Source organism: Oncorhynchus mykiss, chromosome 16 (assembly GCF_057628025.1).
Source record: "Oncorhynchus mykiss isolate SJ-2025 chromosome 16, ASM5762802v1, whole genome shotgun sequence".
NCBI classification, from domain to species: domain Eukaryota; kingdom Metazoa; phylum Chordata; class Actinopteri; order Salmoniformes; family Salmonidae; genus Oncorhynchus; species Oncorhynchus mykiss.
Window position 1 is genome coordinate 71909610 of NC_143037.1, and position 23282 is coordinate 71932891.

General features: G+C 44.1%; 2 protein-coding genes across 5 annotated transcripts in view; one reads left to right on the forward strand and one right to left on the reverse strand.

Annotated features, from left to right (window-relative positions):
• Positions 1 to 5325, forward strand: part of LOC110492635 (bcl-2-like protein 1) — a 43020-nt gene extending 37695 nt beyond the window's left edge. For all 4 annotated transcript variants that reach the window (XM_090203885.1, XM_090203887.1, XM_036947656.2 and 1 more), the window contains exon 3: positions 4700 to 5325. In XM_090203885.1, the coding sequence (XP_090060011.1) occupies positions 4700 to 4843 (144 nt within the window). In that variant the 3' untranslated portion in view covers positions 4844 to 5325. The remainder of the gene's footprint in view (positions 1 to 4699) is intronic.
• Positions 5326 to 10712: 5387 nt separating this feature from the next.
• LOC110492636 (cytochrome c oxidase subunit 4 isoform 2, mitochondrial) lies at positions 10713 to 22590 on the reverse strand. The gene is made up of 5 exons (XM_036947658.2): positions 22389 to 22590; positions 15373 to 15469; positions 14836 to 15000; positions 14539 to 14670; positions 10713 to 14430 (listed from the first exon to the last, which is right to left on the reverse strand). Exons 2-5 carry the CDS (start codon positions 15467 to 15469, stop codon positions 14297 to 14299), a joined length of 528 nt encoding a protein of 175 aa, XP_036803553.1. The 5' UTR covers positions 22389 to 22590; the 3' UTR covers positions 10713 to 14296.
• Positions 22591 to 23282: the final 692 nt, after the last annotated feature.

Here is a 23282-nt window from a genome sequence, read left to right on the forward strand (position 1 = left end):
GATAGACCTGTGGGATTTACTACCAGTCATCTAACATGTAGGATAGACCTGTGGGATTTACTACCAGTCATTTAACATGTAGGATAGACCTGTGGGATGTACTACCAGTCATCTAACATGTAGGATAGACCTGTGGGATTTACTACCAGTCATCTAACATGTAGGATAGACCTGTGGGATTTACTACCAGTCATCTAACATGTAGGATAGACCTGTGGGATTTACTACCAGTCATTTAACATGTAGGATAGACCTGTGGGATTTACTACCAGTCATTTAACATGTAGGATAGACCTGTGGGATTTACTACCAGTCATCTAACATGTAGGATAGACCTGTGGGATTTACTACCAGTCATCTAACATGTAGGATAGACCTGTGGGATTTACTACCAGTCATTTAACATGTAGGATAGACCTGTGGGATTTACTACCAGTCATTTAACATGTAGGATAGACCTGTGGGATTAACTACCAGTCATCTAACATGTAGGATAGACCTGTGGGATTTACTACCAGTCATTTAACATGTAGGATAGACCTGTGGGATTTACTAGAAAGGTGTGGTTCTACAGTGTGTGGACTGTGGCGGGGGGTGTGGTTCTGCAGTGTGTGGACTGTGTCGGGGTGTGTGGTTCTACAGTGTGTGGACTGTGGCGGGGGGTGTGGTTCTACAGTGTGTGGACTGTGGCGGGGGGTGTGGTTCTACAGTGTGTGGACTGTGGCGGGGAGTGTGGTTCTACAGTGTGTGGACTGTGGCGGGGGGTGTGGTTCTACAGTGTGTGGACTGTGGCGGGGGGTGTGGTTCTACAGTGTGTGGACTGTGGCGGGGGGTGTGGTTCTACAGTGTGTGGACTGTGGCGGGGGGTGTGGTTCTACAGTGTGTGGACTGTGGCGGGGGGTGTGGTTCTACAGTGTGTGGACTGTGGCGGGGGGTGTGGTTCTGCAATGTGTGGACTGTGGCGGGGGGTGTGGTTCTGCAGTGTGTGGACTGTGGCGGGGTGTGTGGTTCTGCAGTGTGTGGACTGTGGCGGGGGGTGTGGTTCTACAGTGTGTGGACTGTGGCGGGGGGTGTGGTTCTGCAGTGTGTGGACTGTGTCGGGGTGTGTGGTTCTACAGTGTGTGGACTGTGTCGGGGGGTGTGGTATGGTCATGCCTGGGCAAGTAGAATACACATGAGACCTCCGGAGATCAATAAGCACTGATGACTACAGGGTTGAGTGTTATGCTGCTGCCTGCCATGGTTACAGACCACAGGAAGCAGTGTAGAGCTGACGCAGACCTGGGCAGAGACATTGAAGATGAACCTAGATGATATGGTAGAAAGATGAGCAAGTGTGTTAAAAATAAAAATGTATTCTTGTATTTCATGAATATTATTTCAGGGAGGCTATTCAGGAGAGGGGAAGTGAAGTGAACTCTTATCCTATTTTTATTAAGGCTTTTGGTTGCACCTGTCAACTCACTCTGTATTCTGATATGCTTTCACACATCATGTCATCGCAGACCGAGATCTTTATTTTCTACACCCACAGCATTCCTGTCATTCCCCTTCATGGTGTTCTCACAGGGAACGATACTCTGTGGCTTCACCTCTCAGTGAAAGGGAGATAACTAATCAGTTGTACAACTGAATGGATTCATTAACCCACCATCTCTGCCATAGTCTACGGTGCCCGGCGAGCAGTGGGTTAACTGCCTTGCTCAGGGGCAGAATGACAGATGTTTACCTTGTCAGCTCAGGGATTCGGTGACCGGCCCAATGCTCTAATCACTAGGCTAACTTCAGAGTGCTGCTGACTCCTGCAGCACAGTTAGCCTTACATGTTGACATTCCTTAGACTCTGCAGACAGATGACGGACTTCACCTACTGTAGTTTGGTTTGGCTGTGGTGGGTTTGTTTGAACAGTGTGCACCAGAATCATTGAGTGATGATTGTGAACACTATGGGTATAATATACAGTATTCATTGCAGTAGGTTTATCTGTAGGTCTACTCTGCAGGGAGGGTCAGGCCTCAGCTAGCTGGGACTGCCAGAGACGGACACTACTGTTGGCCTACAGATAAACACTGCCAGACAGACATAATACTGTAGACCAGGGAGGGTCAGACCTGAGCTAGCTGGGACTGCCAGAGACGGACACTACTGTTGGCCTACAGATAAACACTGCCAGACAGACATAATACTGTAGACCAGGGAGGGTCAGACCTGAGCTAGCTGGCACTGCCAGAGACGGACACTACTGTTGGCCTACAGATAAACACTGCCAGACAGACATAATACTGTAGACCAGGGAGGGGCGACTCCAGTCCTCGGAGGCCGAAGTGATGTCACACTATCCCCATCCTTAGCAAAGCCAGCTAATTTTTTAACTATACTGAACAAAAATATAAATGCAACATGCAACAATTTCTCTAAAATGAAGTTGGAGGCGGCTTATGGTAGAGAAATTAACATGACATTCTCTGGCAACAGCTCTGGTGGACATTCCTGCGGTCAGCGTGCCAATTACAAGCTCCCTCAACATGACAGCTGTGGCATTGTGTTGTGTGACAAAACTGCACATCTTAGTGGCCTCTTATTGTCCCCAGCACAAGGTGCACCTGTGTAATGGATCGTGCCTCTTGATATGCCACACCTGTCAGGTGGGTGGATTATCTTGGCAAAGGAGAAATGCTCACGAACAGGTCATGTAAACAACATTTGAGAGAAATCAGCTTTTTGAATTGAACAATTCTTGGATTTTTTTATTTTTATTTTTTATATATAGCTCATGAAACATGGGACTGACACTTTCCATGTTGCGTTATATATTTGGTTCAGTATAATTGCGTTCTAAACTGAAGTTCATAATTAGTTGATTATTGGAGTCAGGTGTGGGGCTGGGGCAAAACTGTGACACCAATCAGGCCTCTCCCTGGTCTACAGTATTATGTCTGTCTGCCAGTGTATCTGTAGGCCAACAGTAGTGTCTGTCTCTGGCAGTGCCAGCTAGCTGAGGTCTTCAGGTCTGAGGAATAGACGTTGAATTGACGTCTGTGCCCAGTGTGCTGTTATCTGACCCTGCCATGCCCCCCCCCCACACACACACACACACACACTTATTCTTGGAATCGTTTCCTTTGAAAAACATCTCTCGATTCCTCAGAAGCTTTTTACCAGACACCTTCACAGCTGTGACGTCACAGTCACAAATCCTGTTAAGGGAAACACAACGTTGTTGGCTGTTTTAATGTTGTTTCTTTGCTTCCGGCTCCATTGTTCTGTATTCTTCTGTATTCACTGGTCACGATGGCAACACCCACCCGTAGCACGCGCTCCAGCGGGTGTATCTCACTGATCATCCCTAAAGCCAACACCTCATTCGGCCGCCTTTCCTTCCAGTTCTCTGCTGCCTGTGACTGGAACGAATTGCAAAAATCGCTGAAGTTGGAGACTTTTATCTCCCTCACCAACTTCAAACATCTGCTATCTGAGCAGCTAACCGATCGCTGCAGCTATACATAGTCTATCGGTAAATAGCCCACCCAATTTACCTACCTCATCCCCATACTGTTTATATTTATTTACTTTTCTGCTCTTTTGCACACCAATATCTCTACCTGTACATGACCATCTGATCATTTATCACTCCAGTGTTAATCTGCAAAATTGTAATTATTCGCCTACCTCCTCATGCCTTTTGCACACAATGTATATATAGACTCCCCTTTTTTTCTACTGTGTTATTGACTTGTTAATTGTTTACTCCATGTGTAACTCTGTGTTGTCTGTTCACACTGCTATGCTTTATCTTGGCTAGTTTGCAGTTGCAAATGAGAACTTGTTGTCAACTAGCCTACCTGGTTAAATAAAGGTGTTGTCAACTAGCCTACCTGGTTAAATAAAGGTGTTGTCAACTAGCCTACCTGGTTAAATAAAGGTGTTGTCAACTAGCCTACCTGGTTAAATAAAGGTGTTGTCAACTAGCCTACCTGGTTAAATAAAGGTGAAATAAAATCAAATAAAACATTTGAAGGAGTGGTGACGGTATCACCCTGTTAGAGGGGAAGGAAGAGAGGGGTTGTGGGAGATGTGTACACCACCCATCTGTAATCAAAGCAGCATGTTTGGAATTCCTCTGGAATGAGTCTCTATCTTACTTTACTTTCAGCAACGGGACAAAGACTCTCTGTCTGACCATCTGAATGTTACGTCATGAAGGTTTACACAAACAGAAATGTAAACTACTTGGTTTATATAGTCATCAGTCTTCATATTATATTGTTTGAGAACTATTTGTTCTACTGGCCAGTGTAGTCCACTATTCCCTCACTGCACTGAAAACAACCTCAGCCAGCCGGAACATCAGTGCCAGATGTAATCAGATGTATCATCCAATGTGTGCTGGTTCCCTCTTGTGGCTGTAGCCAGAAGTGCAGACCTTTTTATGTCATAGTTCTGGGACGTTCTCTCGAATGATTTCCTGGAAGGGGTGGGCTCAAGATGACCCCGATGGTGAGGAAAATGTCAACAGTGAAAGGGATTCACCTGGGGGTTACTGTTCCACATAGGGAGGTTTTCTGGTTGTGGATGTGCTGGTGGCATTTATTTGGCTCTGATTTTAAAATGAGTGCATTATATAATAAAGGTATAGAGTCGTTTTGGTTATACCTCATTTTGTTCACCAACTCCCTTCTCTCTTCTCTCTATCTCCAGGACCGGTTTGCAGAGATCTTTGGGATGGACGCTGCAGCCGAGAGCAGGAAGTCTCAGGAGACCTTTAAGAAGTGGCTTCTGGCGGGGATGACCCTGGTCACAGGAGTTGTCGTAGGGTCACTCTTCGCTCAGAAACGCCTGTGAGAACGACAGCCACAACAGACGCCGTCTTGTACTGGGGGGGTGGGGGGGGGGTGGAATGAAGGAATTAGTTTAACTTTTCTTATTTCTCCTTTTAATACATGGTTATGTTTGAACCTTCCATCCCACCATACACTGAGGACTCTGACAAACTGTTGAGATTAAAGACTTATGTTACCCTCATCAAAGACCTCCCTGCAACACCCTAAAACACAAGACAATGGGGGGAGGTATCTAGAACTGTCCTGGGCCAAACCTTCCTCTTTTTCCCTTTTTGTTTACTCTTTCCTGTTGACCTTTTCTCCAATTGCTGTATTAATTAGTTAAGTAAGTAAATTACATTTTACAAATGTAAAAGTGATTCAGAAACAAGCTAGCGCATCATATTAGGCGCATTGGCCTGAAATGAGTGAGGTAATTTAATTTGTCGTGTGTGTTCATTGTTTTTTTTTTTTTTTTTTACCATTAAAACCCACGTGATCATTTCCTGTTGTGATGGTGGTCAAATACCTGGCACACAGAACACACAACGTGCACAACAAACCACTAGCCAGTGACAGAGTATTTATCTAGCAGCTGGGGATAGAGGCTCAGTTGGAGAGAATGTTCAGTGTTTAAAACGTACAAAACCTTGTGATCATTTTAGCTAATGAGATTGAAGATGAATGACGCAGAAACCTTATTTAGTGAGATTACAGATCATTGAGACTTCTGACGTTCATATAGATAGATCTAAGACATGAGAAAATGTTGTCAGGCCGACTTCCAGGTCGGACCCTTTCAACCTGCCACCTCTGTCTGCCTTAGTTTTCACACTTGGCACATTCATTTCTGATCTCCTTCCTGTCACAGCAGCTGATGGCGTGCGTCACTCAACACCCAACCTGCTGTTCAGAGCATATCTGTCAAACCTAGTCGACAGAGACTGAGGAAAACGATTCCTTGGTTTCCAAACGTCTTTAATTTAAACACAGCGTCACTAAGTCAGGAGGGTGCTTGTAGTCTGGCGTTTTCATAGTGTTACACTCTGTGCACTGGAAGTTAGCTTCATTCAGGAGGAAGTAGGAGGATGAGAAGGAGGGTGTGAGGAGAGACGGGTGCAACCCCCCCCCCCCACCCACATCCTGACCCTCTGCTTCAGGGAACGGAGCCCTAGGGAAGTAGGGCTTCTCTTGTGTGACAGGTAGACGGTTGAAAACCCAGCCTTTGAGACTTTGCAGCGGTGTCCTGCGTTTCAAAACTGGAATGAGGTCTCTCTCACTTGCTGTGGTTTTTCCACATTTTACTTGAACAGTGTAGCAGATCTGTGTTAAACTTCAGAGACGTGTCAACGTTTATATGCGTTATTTTATGTCAAAGCCCTGTTAGTTTATAGTTTATTTACCCCACGTTTTCTATGCATTTCCTCCTTAATATTGTTGTTTTTAAATCTTATGTTTTTAGCCTGCTTTTCTCAACTGCAGATTTAATAACTTGGGTTTAATCAGGAAACATTTATCCGACTGCCAACACCCTCCAAGCAGCTCATACAGTACTGGGCCCTCCAGGGTATTTAGTTCCAGTACTGGGCCCTCCACGGTATTTAGTTACCCTGGAGGGCCCGGTACTGTCACTAAATACCCTGGAGGGCCCGGTACTGTATTTAGTTCCAGTACCGGGCCATCCAGGGTATTTAGTTACAGTACCGGGCCCTCCAGGGTATTTAGTTACAGTACTGGCCCTCCAGGGTATTTAGTTCCAGTACCGGGCCCTCCAGGGTATTTAGTTCCAGTACCGGGCCCTCCAGGGTATTTAGTTCCAGTACCGGGCCCTCCAGGGTATTTAGTTCCAGTACCGGGCCCTCCAGGGTATTTAGTTCCAGTACCGGGCCCTCCAGGGTATTTAGTTCCAGTACCGGGCCCTCCAGGGTATTTAGTTACTACCGGGCCCTCCAGTGTATTTAGTTCCAGTTCCAGTACCGGGCCCTCCAGGGTATTTAGTTCCAGTACCGGGCCCTCCAGTGTATTTAGTTACAGTACCGGGCCCTCCAGGGTATTTAGTTACAGTACCGGGCCCTCCAGTGTATTTAGTTACAGTACCGGGCCCTCCAGTGTATTTAGTTACAGTACCGGGCCCTCCAGTGTATTTAGTTACAGTACCGGGCCCTCCAGTGTATTTAGTTCCAGTACTGGGCCCTCCAGTGTATTTAGTTCCAGTACCGGGCCCTCCAGTGTATTTAGTTCCAGTACCGGGCCCTCCAGTGTATTTAGTTACAGTACCAGTACTGGGCCCTCCAGTGTATTTAGTTACAGTACCGGGCCCTCCAGGGTATTTAGTTACAGTTCCAGTACCGGGCCCTCCAGGGTATTTAGTTACTACCGGGCCCTCCAGTGTATTTAGTTACAGTACCGGGCCCTCCAGGGTATTTAGTTACAGTACCGGGCCCTCCAGGGTATTTAGTTACAGTACCGGGCCCTCCAGGGTATTTAGTTCCAGTACCGGGCCCTCCAGTGTATTTAGTTCCAGTACCGGGCCCTCCAGTGTATTTAGTTCCAGTACCGGGCCCTCCACCCTGCTTAGGATCTTGATGCTCTCCTAATTATTTTCTGTTTGATATCTCAAGAACACCTGGGGACAAGGTTTTCTCTTTACTTATGAATATACTATAGATCAGGCCTCTGTTCCTGGAGAGCTACCGTTCTGTAGGTTTGCACTCCAACCCTGTTCCTGGAGAGCTACTGTCCTGTAGGTTTTCATTCCAACCCTGTTCCAGGAGAGCTACTGTCCTGTAGGTTTTCACTCCAACCCTAATGTAGCACACCTGAATTGAATTATCTGGTTGATAAGCTGAATCAGGTTAGTTACAGCTGGGGTTGGAGTGAGAACCTGCAGGATGGTTGCTCTCCAGGCAAATAGCTGGCCACGTTGCTCCAAACATAACATTTCAAAGTGTATCGTTCCATTTCTCCAAATGTCAAATGTTGAAGTTAAGGGTTCAGTTTAGGGATTCATTCTGAATGGTTAAGGTAAGTGTTAAGGTTTGGGATATTGTCCACAACTGGGATCGAACACACAGCCTTCTGATCCAGAGTCATGGGATTTCGGCCATCCACAACACCCTGGCAAAACCCAAGCCTACTTGATGGTAATAGTGTTCACTGTTGCCCCTAGTGGCCGGTTTTGAAGGCATGTCCCAACATTTTAGGACGTGGATAGACGTCCAATTTCGACACCAAACTTAAACGCCCTGGCTGCTCCAGGAACCGGGTGGGAGAGCCCTGCTATAGATGAATATCTGCCAAGTGATCATGAACCATTTCATCACACATTCCAAGACAGTAATATATTTTTCTAGTGTTGTGCCCCACACAACGCTAGCCTGGATGCCAGTCTAATCCACTAGTCTGGATGCCAGTCTGTAATCCACTAGCCAGGGTGCCAGTCTGTTACTGCTCTCTTGCCGACTCCTTATAGAATTGTCATAGCATGTTTGTCTTGACCAGGCTAACAAAAAGCTGCTTGCAGGCTTTTCCTGCAATGTGACCTTTGTCACATGAAGTTCCCTCCGTGTGTGTGTGTGTGTGTGTGTGTGCGTTCGTGTTGTATGGAAAATGTTTTGCGGGAGGCATAAGAATGAATTGAAACAGCATTGACACTATGTACTAGTTATTTAAACCATCATTAGAATAGTATCATGGTTACTAACATTTAAAAAAAACAATTTGCTGACTTTGAAATGTTATTTATGATATTTGGTGTAATGTCCCTTTTAAATTGCCTTAATTAAATTCCATATTTGCATTGATGTGTACTTTGTATTTCATTGTTAATGTTTTGCATTTTAACTGCTAATAGAATATTGATCGCGTAAAGGAGGAAAACAACAGTGTGTCTCATGGTCTGTTCTATGTCTTAGATTACATGCAACTGATTAAAAGACTAATGTGGAACATGGAGAGATGTCAGCATGTTCATTTTGGGAGGGATGAGGGGAAAAAGGCCAGAAGACATCATTTGAGGAACACTCAAAGGTTCACGACTTTGATCTAGTTGTTGAACATGTTAAAGTAGGACAGAATTTTCAACCAACTTCTTCAATTCCAGACTCGATTCAAGACGACCAATGTCTGCTAAACGTCCGTGTCTAGTTGCAGGGGGTTCGTTTGAATTTAGAAGTAATCCAACCATGTGTACGCCGCCATCTTGTCTATTTTTTTAAATGTTTTATCTTCTCTTATTGATTGAGACGGGTGAGTGTCCACCCCAAAGTGCCACGTGGAATGACACGTGTCTTGATCAATGACGGAAGTTTTGAAATAGACAAGATGGCGATTTACACATTGTTGGATTACCTCATGGAACAAAACATTTTATTTCATTAAATAGCGGAGCAATTTCTAAATTCAAACAAACCCCCTCCAACTAGACATGGATGTTTTAGAAGACATTGGTTGTCTTCCAAGTCGGGAATTGAGGAAGTATCGCCAAGTTAAGGTTGGTTGAAAATGTCCTGTGTGATGTCAAACGGTATGTAACTGCTAATGAAGCGTCACATTATCCCTTTACAATGTTCGCTAGACTTGATCCTAAAGGAGAGAACGTCCAAATGAATATATTATTCTGTAAATTAATTGAACCTCTACAGGACCGGTGTATGTCTCTGACAGTTGACAACATTTTGGGCAGTGATGCAATGGTTCATTTGATCAGTCTAAAACATTGCACATACACCGCCATCTAGTGGCCAAAATCCAAATTGTGCCTAGACTCCAAAGTGATAGAATGGCCTTTCTCTTGCATTTCAAAGATACAAAAAAAACACATGTTTTTTTCTTTGTATCATCTTCTACCAGATCTAAAGTGTTATATTCTCCTACATTCATTTCACATTTCCACAAACTTCAAAGTGTTTCCTTTCAAATGGTATCAATAATATGCATATCCTTGCTTCAGGTCCTGAACTACAGGCAGTTAGATTTGGGAATGTAATTTTAGGTGAAAATGGAAATAACGGCTCAGATCCTTGAATTAAAGGGAAAAATCTGTAGTTGCTACATACAGTACCAGTCAAAAGTTTGGACACACCTACTCGTTGCAAGGTTTTTCTTTAATTGTACTATGTGGGAATTCCTTCAAGACTGTTGGAAAAGCATTCCAGGTGAAGCTGGATGAGAGAATGAGTGTGCAAAGCTGTCATCAAGGCAACTGGTGTCTACTTCGAAGAATCTAAAATACACTTTGATTTGTTTAACAAGTTTTTTGGTTACTATATGATTCCATAGTTGTGACGTCTTCACTATTATTCTACAATGTAGAAAATAGTCAAATAAAATAAAAACCTTGAACGAGTCAGCATGTCCAAACTTTTGACTGGTACTGTAAAAAAATTTAAATCATAAGTGAATATGCACTCATTGATTCTTGAAGAATATAACTTATAAATAAATGCCTCATGAGCTTAGTTCAACTTTCGTGCCCCACCGGAACCCAAAATGAGCTTATTTTACTCCAATGTTTATAAACAAAGAAAATGTAAACAAACAATATACAACCTCATGGTTAAAACTATAATTTTGACATCATGGATGGGCAGTCTTTGCTCCCATCTATGAATTTGAGAGTGGTTACATATCTCCAGCCCCATCCCTCAGCTTTTTACCAAAACAGGGATGTGGAGGAGACTTTGTTAGTTTTTCAATTGCTGATTGCTGCTGTAACAGGCTTGATGCTGTCCCTTACCTAAAATTAGTCCTAACATTGCAAAGAATATCAGTATTTTATGTAGAAAATTATTTGATTATGCTTGTAGTAGAGTATAGATGGCAAACAAGTTCAAGATCATGTATGGTCTGAGGCTCTGAGCATCATCACTACAAGTAAGGAAAGCACACAAAAAGGTACAAAGGTTGATTTTATTTTGTTGTTGTCATTGTAGCGTTAAGATTTCCCTTCACTGGAACTAAGGGAACCATGAGAACCAGCCCCAGACCATTATTCCTCTTCCACCATACTTTACAGTTGGCACTATGCATTGGTGCAGGTAGCGTTCTCCTTGCATCCGCCAAACCCAGATTTGTGCGTCGGACTGCCAGATGGTGAAATGTGATTAATCACTCCAGAGAACACGTTTCCACTGTTACATAGTCCAATAGCGGCTAGCTTTACACCACTCCAGCCGACACCTGGCATTGCACAAGGTGAACTTAGGCTTGAGTGCGGCTGCTCGGGCCATGGAAAGCTCCAGACGAACAGTTCTAGTGCCACGTTGAAGGTCACCGCTCTTCAGTAAGGCCATTCTACTGCCAGTGTTCTATGGAGATTGCATGGCTGTGTGCTCGACTTAATACACATGTACGTGGCTGAAAGGGGTGTCCACATAATGTTGTGTATATAGTGTACGTGCAGATACAGTTGAAGTGGGAAGTTTACATACACTTAAGTGTGAGTCATAACAACTCGTTTTTCAACCACTCCACAAATGTCTTGTTAAAAAAACTAGAGTTTTGGCAAGTCGGTTAGGACATCTACTTTGTGCATGACACAAGTAATTTTTCCCAACAATTGTTTACAGATTACTTCACTTATAATTCACTGTATCACAATTACAATGGGTCAGAAGTTTACTTACACTTAGTTGACTGTGCCTTTAAACAGCTTAGAAAATTCCATAAAATGCTTCAGAAGCTTCTGATAGGCTAATTGACATCATTTGAGTCAATTGGAGTGTATACCTGTGGATACCTGTGGATGTATTTCAAGACCTACCTTCAAACTCAGTACCTTTTTGCTTGACATAATGGGAAAATCAAAAGAAATCAACCAAGACCTCAGAAAAAAATGTAGACCTCCACGAGTCTGGTTCATCCTTGGGAGTAATTTCCAAACGCCTGAAGTTACCACGTTCATCTGTACAAACAATAGTATGCAAGTATAGACACCGTGGGACCATGCAGCCGTCATACCGCTCAGGAAGGAGACACATTCTGTCTCCTAGAGATGAACGTACTTTGGTGCGAAAAGTGCAAATCAATCCCAGAACAACAGCAAAGGACCTTGTGAAGTTGCTGGAGGCAACATGTACAAAAGTATCTATATCCACAGTAAAACGAGTCCTATATCGACATAACATGAAAGGCCGCTCAGCAAGGAAGAAGCTACTGCTCCAAAACCGCCATTAAAAAGCCAGACTATGGTTTGCAACTGCACATGAGGACAAAGATTGTACTTTTTGGAGAAATGTCCTCTGGTCTGATGAAACCAAAATACAACTGTTTGGCCATAATGACCAATGACAAAGAACACCATCCCAACCATGATGCACGGGGGTGACAGCATCATGTTGTGGGGGTGCTTTGCTGCAGGAGGGACTGGTGCATAACAAAAAATAGCATCATGAGGGAGGAAAATTATGTGGATATATTGAAGCAACATCTCAAGACATCAGTCAGGAAGTTAAAGCTTGGTCGCAAATGGGTCTTCCAAAAGGACATTTGACCCCAAGCATACTTCCAAAGTTGTGGCAAAATGGCTTAAGGACAACAAAGTCAAGGTATTGGAGTGGCCATCACAAAGCCCTGACCTCAATCCTATAGAACATTTGTGGGCAGAACTGAAAAGGTGTGTGCGAGCAAGAAGGCCTACAAACCTGACTCATTTACACCAGCTCTGTCAGGAGGAATGGGCCAAAATTCACCCAACTTATTGTGGGAAGCTTGTGGAAACCCAAAACGTTTGACCCAAGATAAACAATTTAAAGGCAATGCTACCAAATACTAATTGAGTGTATGTAAACTTCTGACCCACTGGGAATGTGATGAAAGAAATAAAAGCTGAAATTAATCATTCTCTCTACTATTATTCTGACATTTCACATTCTTAAAATAAAGTGGTGATCCTAACTGACCTAAGACAGGGAATTTTTACTAGGATTAAATGTCAGGAATTGTGAAAAACTGAGTTTAAATGTATTTGGCTAAGGTGTATGTAAACTTCCGTCTTCAACTGTACGTGCACCACGCTATTGCTCTCTCTCCCTCTGCTGTGGGTGAGTCTCGCAAGCTGTCACAAATGGCGAGAGGCTGAATCTCATTGGCTCGAACTCTAATTTCTTGGGGGGCTTGCCCACATGGGGGGAAATGTAGGGAATACGGTGCAGCACAGCTTCTAGAAAACAGTCTTTCAAACTATGGATTTCATGGCTAATTAAGGTAACACAGTAATGTTGCTCAGATTATACATGTATGAACTACACATTGACACATTCAGTCCAAAGTGTGAGGTCTAAAAAAATACTTATTTGTCACCAAAGTACCAGAGCATGTCTTTAAAGCCAAAGTATCAGAGCATGTCTTTAAAGCCAAAGTATCAGAGCATGTCTTTAAAGCCAAAGTATCAGAGCATGTCTTTAAAGCCAAAGTTCCGGTGCATTTCTTTAAAGCCAAAGTTCCGGTGCATGTCTTTTAAGACAAAGTATCGGAGCATGTCTTTAAAGCCAAACTTCCGGTGCATGTCTTTTAAGACAACGTATCGGAGCATGTCTTTAAAGCCAAAGTACCAGAGCATGTCTTTAAAGCCAAAGTTCCGGTGCATTTCTTTAAAGCCAAAGTTCCGGTGCATTTCTTTAAAGCCAAAGTTCCGGTGCATGTCTTTAAAGCCAAAGTTCCGGTGCATGTCTTTTAAGACAACGTATCGGAGCATGTCTTTAAAGCCAAACTTCCGGTGCATGTCTTTTAAGACAACGTATCGGAGCATGTCTTTAAAGCCAAAGTTCCGGTGCATGTCTTTTAAGACAAAGTATCGGAGCATGTCTTTAAAGCCAAAGTTCCGGTGCATGTCTTTAAAGCCAAAGTTCCGGTGCATGTCTTTTAAGACAACGTATCGGAGCATGTCTTTAAAGCCAAAGTTCCGGTGCATGTCTTTTAAGACAAAGTATCGGAGCATGTCTTTAAAGCCAAAGTATCGGAGCATGTCTTTTAAGACAAAGTATCGGAGCATGTTTTTAAAGCCAAAGTATCGGAGCATGTCTTTTAAGCCAACGTATCGGAGCATGTCTATAAAGAGTTTCACAGTTATGGGATAAAACAGAAGTATACTAGGCTGTGTTTTTTGTTAGAGTTGAGTGTATCTGAACCACAGGGACCACCAAGGCAATTCCAATATTCACTTCCTTTAGGGCCAAACCAGACACAATATTCACTTCCTTTAGGGCCAAACCAGACACAATACCACTGGAATGCTAAAGCAGAAATTAGGACAAGCAGCCCATATTGTTAGACATATTTTCTCAGATAGATGGAGAGAGAAGAAAGCCAACCGTTTTTTGTAATTTTTTACTTAAACAGTATGGGGATGGATTCAGATGGGTAGCTTGCCACTATGGTGGAAGGAGAGGCTGTTGGCTAAACAGAGGCTCAAGGTGTTGTCAAGTCCAACCGCTCCTCATTTCAGTACAGTATCCCGTCCATTCCATTACTTCATTTACTTCCATTGTTTGTTCTTGTAGTCCCACTTGGCAGAAAAGCCCTCAATTGGGTTGACCCGCATGTCCAGCATCCTCTGGATCTGCTTAGCCTGCCACTCCTCACCAAAAGTGTGAGGTTGAGGTGGGTACACTGTGCGACACAAGGGAGAAAGAGAACAGCAGCTTTGAGGATGGAACATGTGTGATACAGGCTCGAGGAAGTCTATCAAGTTTAGCAATCAACCATGAGAATTCGTACCATAGTGGCCCTGCCAAAACACCACCAGACCAGTGATGCCAAAGAAGATGAACATCCCACCAATCACGGTCTTCCACTCATGGGACGGCTTCTTCATCTCAGGGTAGGTGTGGTTGAACTTCAGCCTGTACACTGGAGAAGGAGGACAGAGAAGGAGAAATATTAAGGGTAGCAGGATGAAAGGCTGTAAAATGTGAAGGAATGAGACAGTACATTTTCATTTGCTTTGGCAATGTAAACATTCAGTATGTTTCCCATGCCAATAAAGCTATTTTAAATGAATTGAGAGGGGATTACAGGCAATTTTTTCCTCCTTGGACAGTGCAGTCCATGGCCCCTTCTCCTTCTGTTTCAGACTCTTATCCTTAGAATCAAGGACATCAATCCATGCTCTGTCTGGCAGAGGGGTGTCCAGACGATCCCAGTACATTGGCTGGGACATGTCCACCTGGTCAGATACCTCTACAGTACAGGAGCGATAGGACACAATATTGATTATGTGAGGGGGAGGTTGAGGTAAAGGGAGTTGTAAGGTAGGGTTTAGAGGTTTATAGACGTTAGAGAAGTAGACATTACACTGGGTGATAAGACCTCAGGTCCTTGCGCTTGTAAAACCATTCACCACTTAAAGCCAACAGCGCCATCTGCTGACAATACATGCAATGGTGCAGTAGGCCATGCTATTTCAAATTTAACTTGCTCGAATAAAATTAGGATTTACACAACAAACTAGGATATGTGTATTGTGATTATTTATTTTTTTATACATTTATACTGAAAATATATTTTTTTTCCTACAGACAATTATGCATGCAGTGCCATGTCAAAGAATACCGTGGTGGCTTGACATCCTCGCACCACTGTTGGTCAGTCCCACCACCGCGCGCCTGGAAAACAAGCCCCCGACTCGTCCTGCTGTCAGGTGAAGCATCTGACAGGTGAGGAATAGAGACAGAACAAGATTTATACCTCAACTAAATGTCTCTACATAATTGATCATTCCATCCGGACCCAGTGAGCACCGTCCGACGTCGTTGTCCATGAACGTTGAAAATACGTCCATATTTGGTCCACCTGCCCTGGCCTTGATTTAAACATCCACAGATGTCATTTTTCGGTCCAGACCGGCCTTGATTTTAACGTCCACAGATATCTGGTCCAGACCGGCCTTGATTTTAACGTCCACAGACATCTGGTCCAGACCAGACAAAACATTTGATCTAAACATCGACGTCTATAATGGGTTCAGATTTGGACAGCACAGTATAGTAAAGAAAAGTAGAGTATAGTTCAGTACAGTAGAGTACAATACAGTACAGAAAAGTACAGTATTATGTACTCTATTGTACCCTACTGTACTCTAATGTACTGAACTAAACCGTGTACTTTACTGTATTTTAATGCACTCTGTGCTCTACTGCATTGGTGAGGGGGGGGGGGGCTGAGTAAAAAGGTTTGGGAACCCCTGCTCTACTGCATTGGTGAGGGGGGGGGGCTGAGTAAAAAGGTTTGGGAACCCCTGCTCTACTGCATTGGTGAGGGGGGGGGGGGCTGAGTAAAAAGGTTTGGGAACCCCTGCTCTACTGCATTGGTGAGGGGGGGGGGGCTGAGTAAAAAGGTTTGGGAACCCCTGCTCTACTGCATTGGTGAGGGGGGGGGCTGAGTAAAAAGGTTTGGGAACCCCTGCTCTACTGCATTGGTGAGGGGGGGGGCTGAGTAAAAAGGTTTGGGAACCCCTGCTCTACTGCATTGGTGAGGGGGGGGGCTGAGTAAAAAGGTTTGGGAACCCCTGCTCTACTGCATTGGTGAGGGGGGGGGGGCTGAGTAAAAAGGTTTGGGAACCCCTGCTCTACTGCATTGGTGAGGGGGGGGGGCTGAGTAAAAAGGTTTGGGAACCCCTGCTCTACTGCATTGGTGAGGGGGGGGGGGCTGAGTAAAAAGGTTTGGGAACCCCTGCTCTACTGCATTGGTGAGGGGGGGGGCTGAGTAAAAAGGTTTGGGAACCCCTGCTCTACTGCATTGGTGAGGGGGGGGGGGGCTGAGTAAAAAGGTTTGGGAACCCCTGCTCTACTGCATTGGTGAGGGGGGGGGCTGAGTAAAAAGGTTTGGGAACCCCTGCTCTACTGCATTGGTGAGGGGGGGGGGGGCTGAGTAAAAAGGTTTGGGAACCCCTGCTCTACTGCATTGGTGAGGGGGGGGGGGCTGAGTAAAAAGGTTTGGGAACCCCTGCTCTACTGCATTGGTGAGGGGGGGGGGGGCTGAGTAAAAAGGTTTGGGAACCCCTGCTCTACTGCATTGGTGAGGGGGGGGGGGGCTGAGTAAAAAGGTTTGGGAACCCCTGCTCTACTGCATTGGTGAGGGGGGGGGGGCTGAGTAAAAAGGTTTGGGAACCCCTGCTCTACTGCATTGGTGAGGGGGGGGGGGCTGAGTAAAAAGGTTTGGGAACCCCTGCTCTACTGCATTGGTGAGGGGGGGGGGGCTGAGTAAAAAGGTTTGGGAACCCCTGCTCTACTGCATTGGTGAGGGGGGGGGCTGAGTAAAAAGGTTTGGGAACCCCTGCTCTACTGCATTGGTGAGGGGGGGGGGGCTGAGTAAAAAGGTTTGGGAACCCCTGCTCTACTGCATTGGTGAGGGGGGGGGGGCTGAGTAAAAAGGTTTGGGAACCCCTGCTCTACTGCATTGGTGAGGGGGGGGGGGGCTGAGTAAAAAGGTTTGGGAACCCCTGCTCTACTGCATTGGTGAGGGGGGGGGGGCTGAGTAAAAAGGTTTGGGAACCCCTGCTCTACTGCATTGGTGAGGGGGGGGGGGCTGAGTAAAAAGGTTTGGGAACCCCTGCTCTACTGCATTGGTGAGGGGGGGGGGGGCTGAGTAAAAAGGTTTGGGAACCCCTGCTCTACTGCATTGGTGAGGGGGGGGGGGCTGAGTAAAAAGGTTTGGGAACCCCTGCTCTACTGCATTGGTGAGGGGGGGGGCTGAGTAAAAAGGTTTGGGAACCCCTGCTCTACTGCATTGGTGAGGGGGGGGGGGCTGAGTAAAAAGGTTTGGGAACCCCTGCTCTACTGCATTGGTGAGGGGGGGGGGGCTGAGTAAAAAGGTTTGGGAACCCCTGCTCTACTGCATTGGTGAGGGGGGGGGGGCTGAGTAAAAAGGTTTGGGAACCCCTGCTCTACTGCATTGGTGAGGGGGGGGGGGCTGAGTAAAAAGGTTTGGGAACCCCTGCTCTACTGCATTGGTGAGGGGGGGGGGGCTGAGTAAAAAGGTTTGGGAACCCCTGCTCTACTGCATTGGTGAGGGGGGGGGCTGAGTAAAAAGGTTTGGGAACCCCTGCTCTACTGCATTGGTGAGGGGGGGGGGGCTGAGTAAAAAGGTTTGGGAACCCCTGCTCTACTGCATTGGTGAGGGGGGGGGCTGAGTAAAAAGGTTTGGGAACCCCTGCTCTACTGCATTGGTGAGGGGGGGGGGGGCTGAGTAAAAAGGTTTGGGAACCCCTGCTCTACTGTTCTCTACTGTTGTCCAAACATGTGAAACATAGACTATATTGGTTCCGACGTTTTAAGCTCTGGTATGCGTCAGCAACGTCAGAGCAGGGGAGCAAGACCTGTGTCTTGTTTAGAATAATACCCAGTGTGCTTTGCAAGTGTTCATTTTTTTTTAAACATTTACATTTTAGATATTAGCAGACACTCTTATCCAGAGCAACTTACAGTCAGTGCATTCAATTAAAAGGTAGATAAACAACCACATATTAATGACACTAATAGCACAACAACAACAAAATAACGTTTCCGTGACATTCCTGAGAAGTGCTCTGTTGTTTTTTTGTCTGTTGGTCCAATAAATTTGATCATGATCATTATCAGTTGTTAAAGCTTTTGAAAGGGAATGTGACAGGTAAGAGCAATGATACATATAATATAATGCTTTCTTTATTGACTAGTAGATCAAAGTTAATGTATGAGTGGTTGAACTTTGTCCATAGAAACAATTAACAAAAAATATATATTTTCAGCATATACGTCTTTTAGTGGTCATTTCAATGTCATTTTTCTCACTGGGGAGGCTCCCTCTTTCATTTTAAAGTGACCAGGTATTTTAACAATAAGCCAAAACGTATCCTCTGCGCAATGCCGTAAAAACTAAGGTTGATGAAAAAGCCTAGCTTCTTTAGGGACTTCATAGCAAAGCAAGTTAGGCTAAGTAACTACGCTGGTGGAGAGTGGGGTAAGTTGAGCCAAAGGGTTGGTTAAGCTACGCTTTGTTTCTAGCAGTGTTGCAAAGTACTTAGGTAAAAAATACTTTAAAGTACCACTTACTTAGGTAAAAATACTTTAAAGTACCACTTACTTAGGTAACAAATACTTTAAAGTACCACTTACTTAGGTAAAAATACTTTAAAGTACCACTTACTTAGGTAAAAATACTTTAAAGTACCACTTACTTAGGTAAAAAATACTTTAAAGTACCACTTACTTAGGTAAAAATACTTTAAAGTACCACTTAAGTAGTTTTTTTTGGGGAGTAGAGTAGAGTAGCAGCAAGGGATGAAACAATATACAATGTCTCTGAAGAGGTACGTTCCCACATGAGAAAAATAATGTAGTAGTCCGCAAAAACACTAAAAGGGAATACTGTGGTATTTACTGTAGTTTTACGGGAAGCTATATATATGCAAAATAGATGGCAACATGAGAAAGGAAAATGATGTGGATATATTGAAGCAACATCTCAAAACATCAGTCAGGAAGTTAAAGCTTGGTTGCAAATGGGTCTTCCAAATGGACAATGACCCCAAGCATACTTCCGAAGTTGTGGCAAAATGGCTTAAGGACAAGTCAAGGTAGTGGAGTGGCCATCACAAAGCCCTGACCTTTATCCTGTAGAAAATTTGTGGGCAGAACGTAAAAAGCATTTGCGAGCAAGGAGGCCTACAAACCTGACTCAGTTACACCAGCTCTGTCAGGAGGAATGAGCCAAAATTCAATATTCAAAATATTATTCTGACGTTTTACATCCTTAAAATAAAGTAGTGATCCTAACTGACCTAAAACAGAATATTGACTAGGATTAAATGTCAGGAATTGTGACAAACTGAGTTTAAAAGTATTTGGCTAAGGTGTATGTAAACTTCCAACTTCAACTGTAGGTATTCCTCTTGTCCAGATGAGATAGGGTCGTGTGCAGTGTGATGGTGATTGCATCATATGTGGATCTATTGGTAAGCAAATTGGAGTGGGTCTAGGGTGTCAGGTAAGGTAGAGGTGATGTGATCCTTGACTAGTCTCTCAAATGCACTTCATGATGACAGAAGCGATAGTCAATTAGTTCCGTTACCTTTGCTTTCTTGGGTACAGGAAAAATCGTGGACACGACGAAGCAGTATTAACACGACGAAGCAATATTAACAGGATGAAGCAGTATTAATTAACACAACGAAGCAGTATTAATTAACACAACGAAGCAGTATTAACAGGATGAAGCAGTATTAACACAACGAAGCAGTATTAACACAACGAAGCAGTATTAACAGGACGAAGCAGTATTAACACGACGAAGCAGTATTAACAGGAGGAAGCAGTATTAACACAACGAAGCAGTATTAACAGGATGAAGCAATATGAACACAACGAAGCAGTATTAACAGGATGAAGCAGTATGAACACTACGAAGCAGTATTAACAGGATGAAGCAGTATGAACACTACGAAGCAGTATTAACATAACGAAGCAATATTAACACGACGAAGCAGTATGAACAGGATGAAGCAGTATGAACACGACGAAGCAGTATTAACAGGATGAAGCAGTATGAACACTACGAAGCAGTATTAACACGACGAAACAGTATTAGCACGACGAAACAGTATTAGCACGACGAAACAGTATTAACACAACGAAACAGTTAACACGACGAAGCAATATTAACAGGATGAAGCAATATGAACACGACGAAGCAGTATTAACAGGATGAAGCAATATGAACACGACGAAGCAGTATTTTAACAAGCAAAAACATAATCTCTAGGCTTTGCAAAAAAATATAATAAAATTAACAAAATGCTGAATTGGCTTAGTCTTGTTTTTTATGTTTTAGAAAAACAACATAACTCACAGCCTATCCTAACGTTACACGGCCTAATTTTATTAGCTATCTACCGGATATTTACAGTGTATCATTGCTATGCACCATTGCCATTTCTACAGTGTATCATTGCTATGCATAGCGGTGTGCATCATCAGTGGACTAATCATAGGCTAATGTTACTTGGCCTAACGTTGTTATAATGTTTTGCTAGCTAGCGCACGTTAACCTACAGTGTGCCATTGCTATGCATAGCCTACTGTCAATTTACCACTGGGGAAGGAATCGTCCATTTCAAATGCCGAACTGTTCATTGCCTGGTTTGGACTTGCAGCAGCAGGCACCGGATCGTCTCTGACGATGTGTCCACAGGTCCGACTGGGTTGGTTGTGAGTCAATGGTAGCGTCAATAATGTCAAAGCATTAATTAACAGTTGTCTTTTCATCCGCCGCGCGTCCAGACCTTCAATTAAATGTAGCCTATTGTGAGCATTATTATACAATAAAAAAATATTTGCCCTACACCGGTCTGCATTGCTTAAATAGCCTTTTGCTCCCATACATTCGCAAATGTTTCCCATACGTTTGTTTGACAATTCCGCATTGATACTCTCATCTCCCCAGGTCTCCAGTAAGGTCTCCATTTCACATACAGTCCACGTCGCCCCTTTGCCCTTATTTCAACACTTTTTTTGTATTTTTTAGCTATTTAATAGTATGTCTACCTAAAGTTAACTGGCGAACAAAAGTTTAATGACCAACAGAAAATAACGAATATCGCTCGTGTTGCATCTTTGTATTTTGAACGTTTGACGACACGTGTTGCCGGTCACATTACCTGCTACCCTGGTCCACCTGCTACCCTGGTCCTAAATCTTGAATCCACAGCCCAGGTATTGTCCAGGATTCGTTTCCGTTTTACATATTCTTTATACCGCGGATCAGGGTACCGAACGCTCCAGGATCATACAGGGGATATGGGAAAGCGTCCATAATTACACTATAGCCCCCCACTCCAGGTTTAGACTAAACTAAAACCAGGGGACGATTCAGAAAGGCTGGGAATACTAGCTAATTTAGGAGATTTGTTTGAATTGCAAGAGTAATACTCTGTCTGTCTGTCTGTCTGTCTGTGTGTGTCTCTCTCTCTCTCTCACTCACACACACACACACACACATACCAGCAAGGAAAATGTTTGGAACTTGGCAGTTGCTCAACATCAGCAGCCATGTCTCCATGTCTAAATGATCTCCACACACAGACGGACAGACAAACAGACACAGACCATTATACATTTATGAGACACACTTTGAGACATTTATGCAAAATCATTTGTGCAGACATATTTTTTATCAAGGAGTACAGTGTGATTTGTTCTCCAAATATGGAGTTGTGTCTGTCTTTTAAGGCACAAATGTTTACAAATGAAACTTGTGGAGAATTGAGTTAACACATAGGGCATTGGCCGGCTAATAGCCTAATGCCTCATTTCAAAAGGCATTGAGAGATATTACAATTATTTGTATCCAAATACAGTATTGCATACCATTAACACAATCCATTTTCCTCTCTCAACAGCCTGACGAGGAACAGTACCAATGCTCATGCCTTTGTTTGTAGAAGTTTCTGTCTGCACATTCTGTATTAGAAGTCTAGAGACCCCTCTCAACCTTCCAAAGGGTATAAATACCCCTCCCAACCCAGCCCCCTGTCTGACCCAAATAGCTAGTCCTCTCTGACCCCAAAGGTTCTGAAGTCATCGGGTACTCACATTTGTCCTGAGAGAGTGGACCTTGAGAAAAACAATATGGACAAAAAAAAGTTCACCCACTCTTCAGCGATTGCCTGCTTTGGCGCACTGTGGCTGTGTCTCAGCTTTGGCTCTTGGGGAGAAAATGGGAGGGCTAAAGGCAGAGAGGGGGTGTGGGAGAGCTTAGAGAGACTAAACCAGTAAACAATCTGAGAAAGCATGTGACACTACTGGCAGACTAGAGCAGGGATAGGATTGCACTGTAAAATATATATATTTTATATATATATATATATATATTTAATACTTTTCTCCTTTCCACCTTCACAGATCTTACAGAGAACTCCACTGAGACAGAAACAGGGAGCCTCTGGAATGCAGAAAGGGTCACTTTAGGTCAGTTTTATTATAAGAACGAGGGGTCTTAGAAAAGAGTTACTTTAACAGTGAAGGGGAAATGGAAAAAGATCTCTAGAGAGAGAGAGAGAAAGAGGCCGAGAGAGGCCGTGTGAAAGGTTGAACGAGAGAGACCAAGAGAGGGTAGAGAAAAAGAGTGAGATGTGAACCTCAGTATTTCGGGAGGAAGAGTGGGTGTTAGAAGAAGAGTGAGATGTGAACCTCGGTATTTCGGGAGGAAGAGTGGGTGTTAGAAAAAGAGTGAGATGTGAACCTCTGTATTTCGGGAGGAAGAGAGGGTGTTAGAAAAAGAGTGAGATGTGAACCTCTGTATTTCGGGAGGAAGAGTGGGTGTTAGAAAAAGGGAAAGAGACCAGATGGGATCAAGTTCCGACCTGATTTAGGTTTAGGACCCGAACCACCATAACCCCTGACATTTGTTTGGCTGCTGGTATGTGATCCACAGGAGGGAAACCAACGGTGTGGGCGCTGAGGGGAGAGGAGGGGGAGTGACAAGAG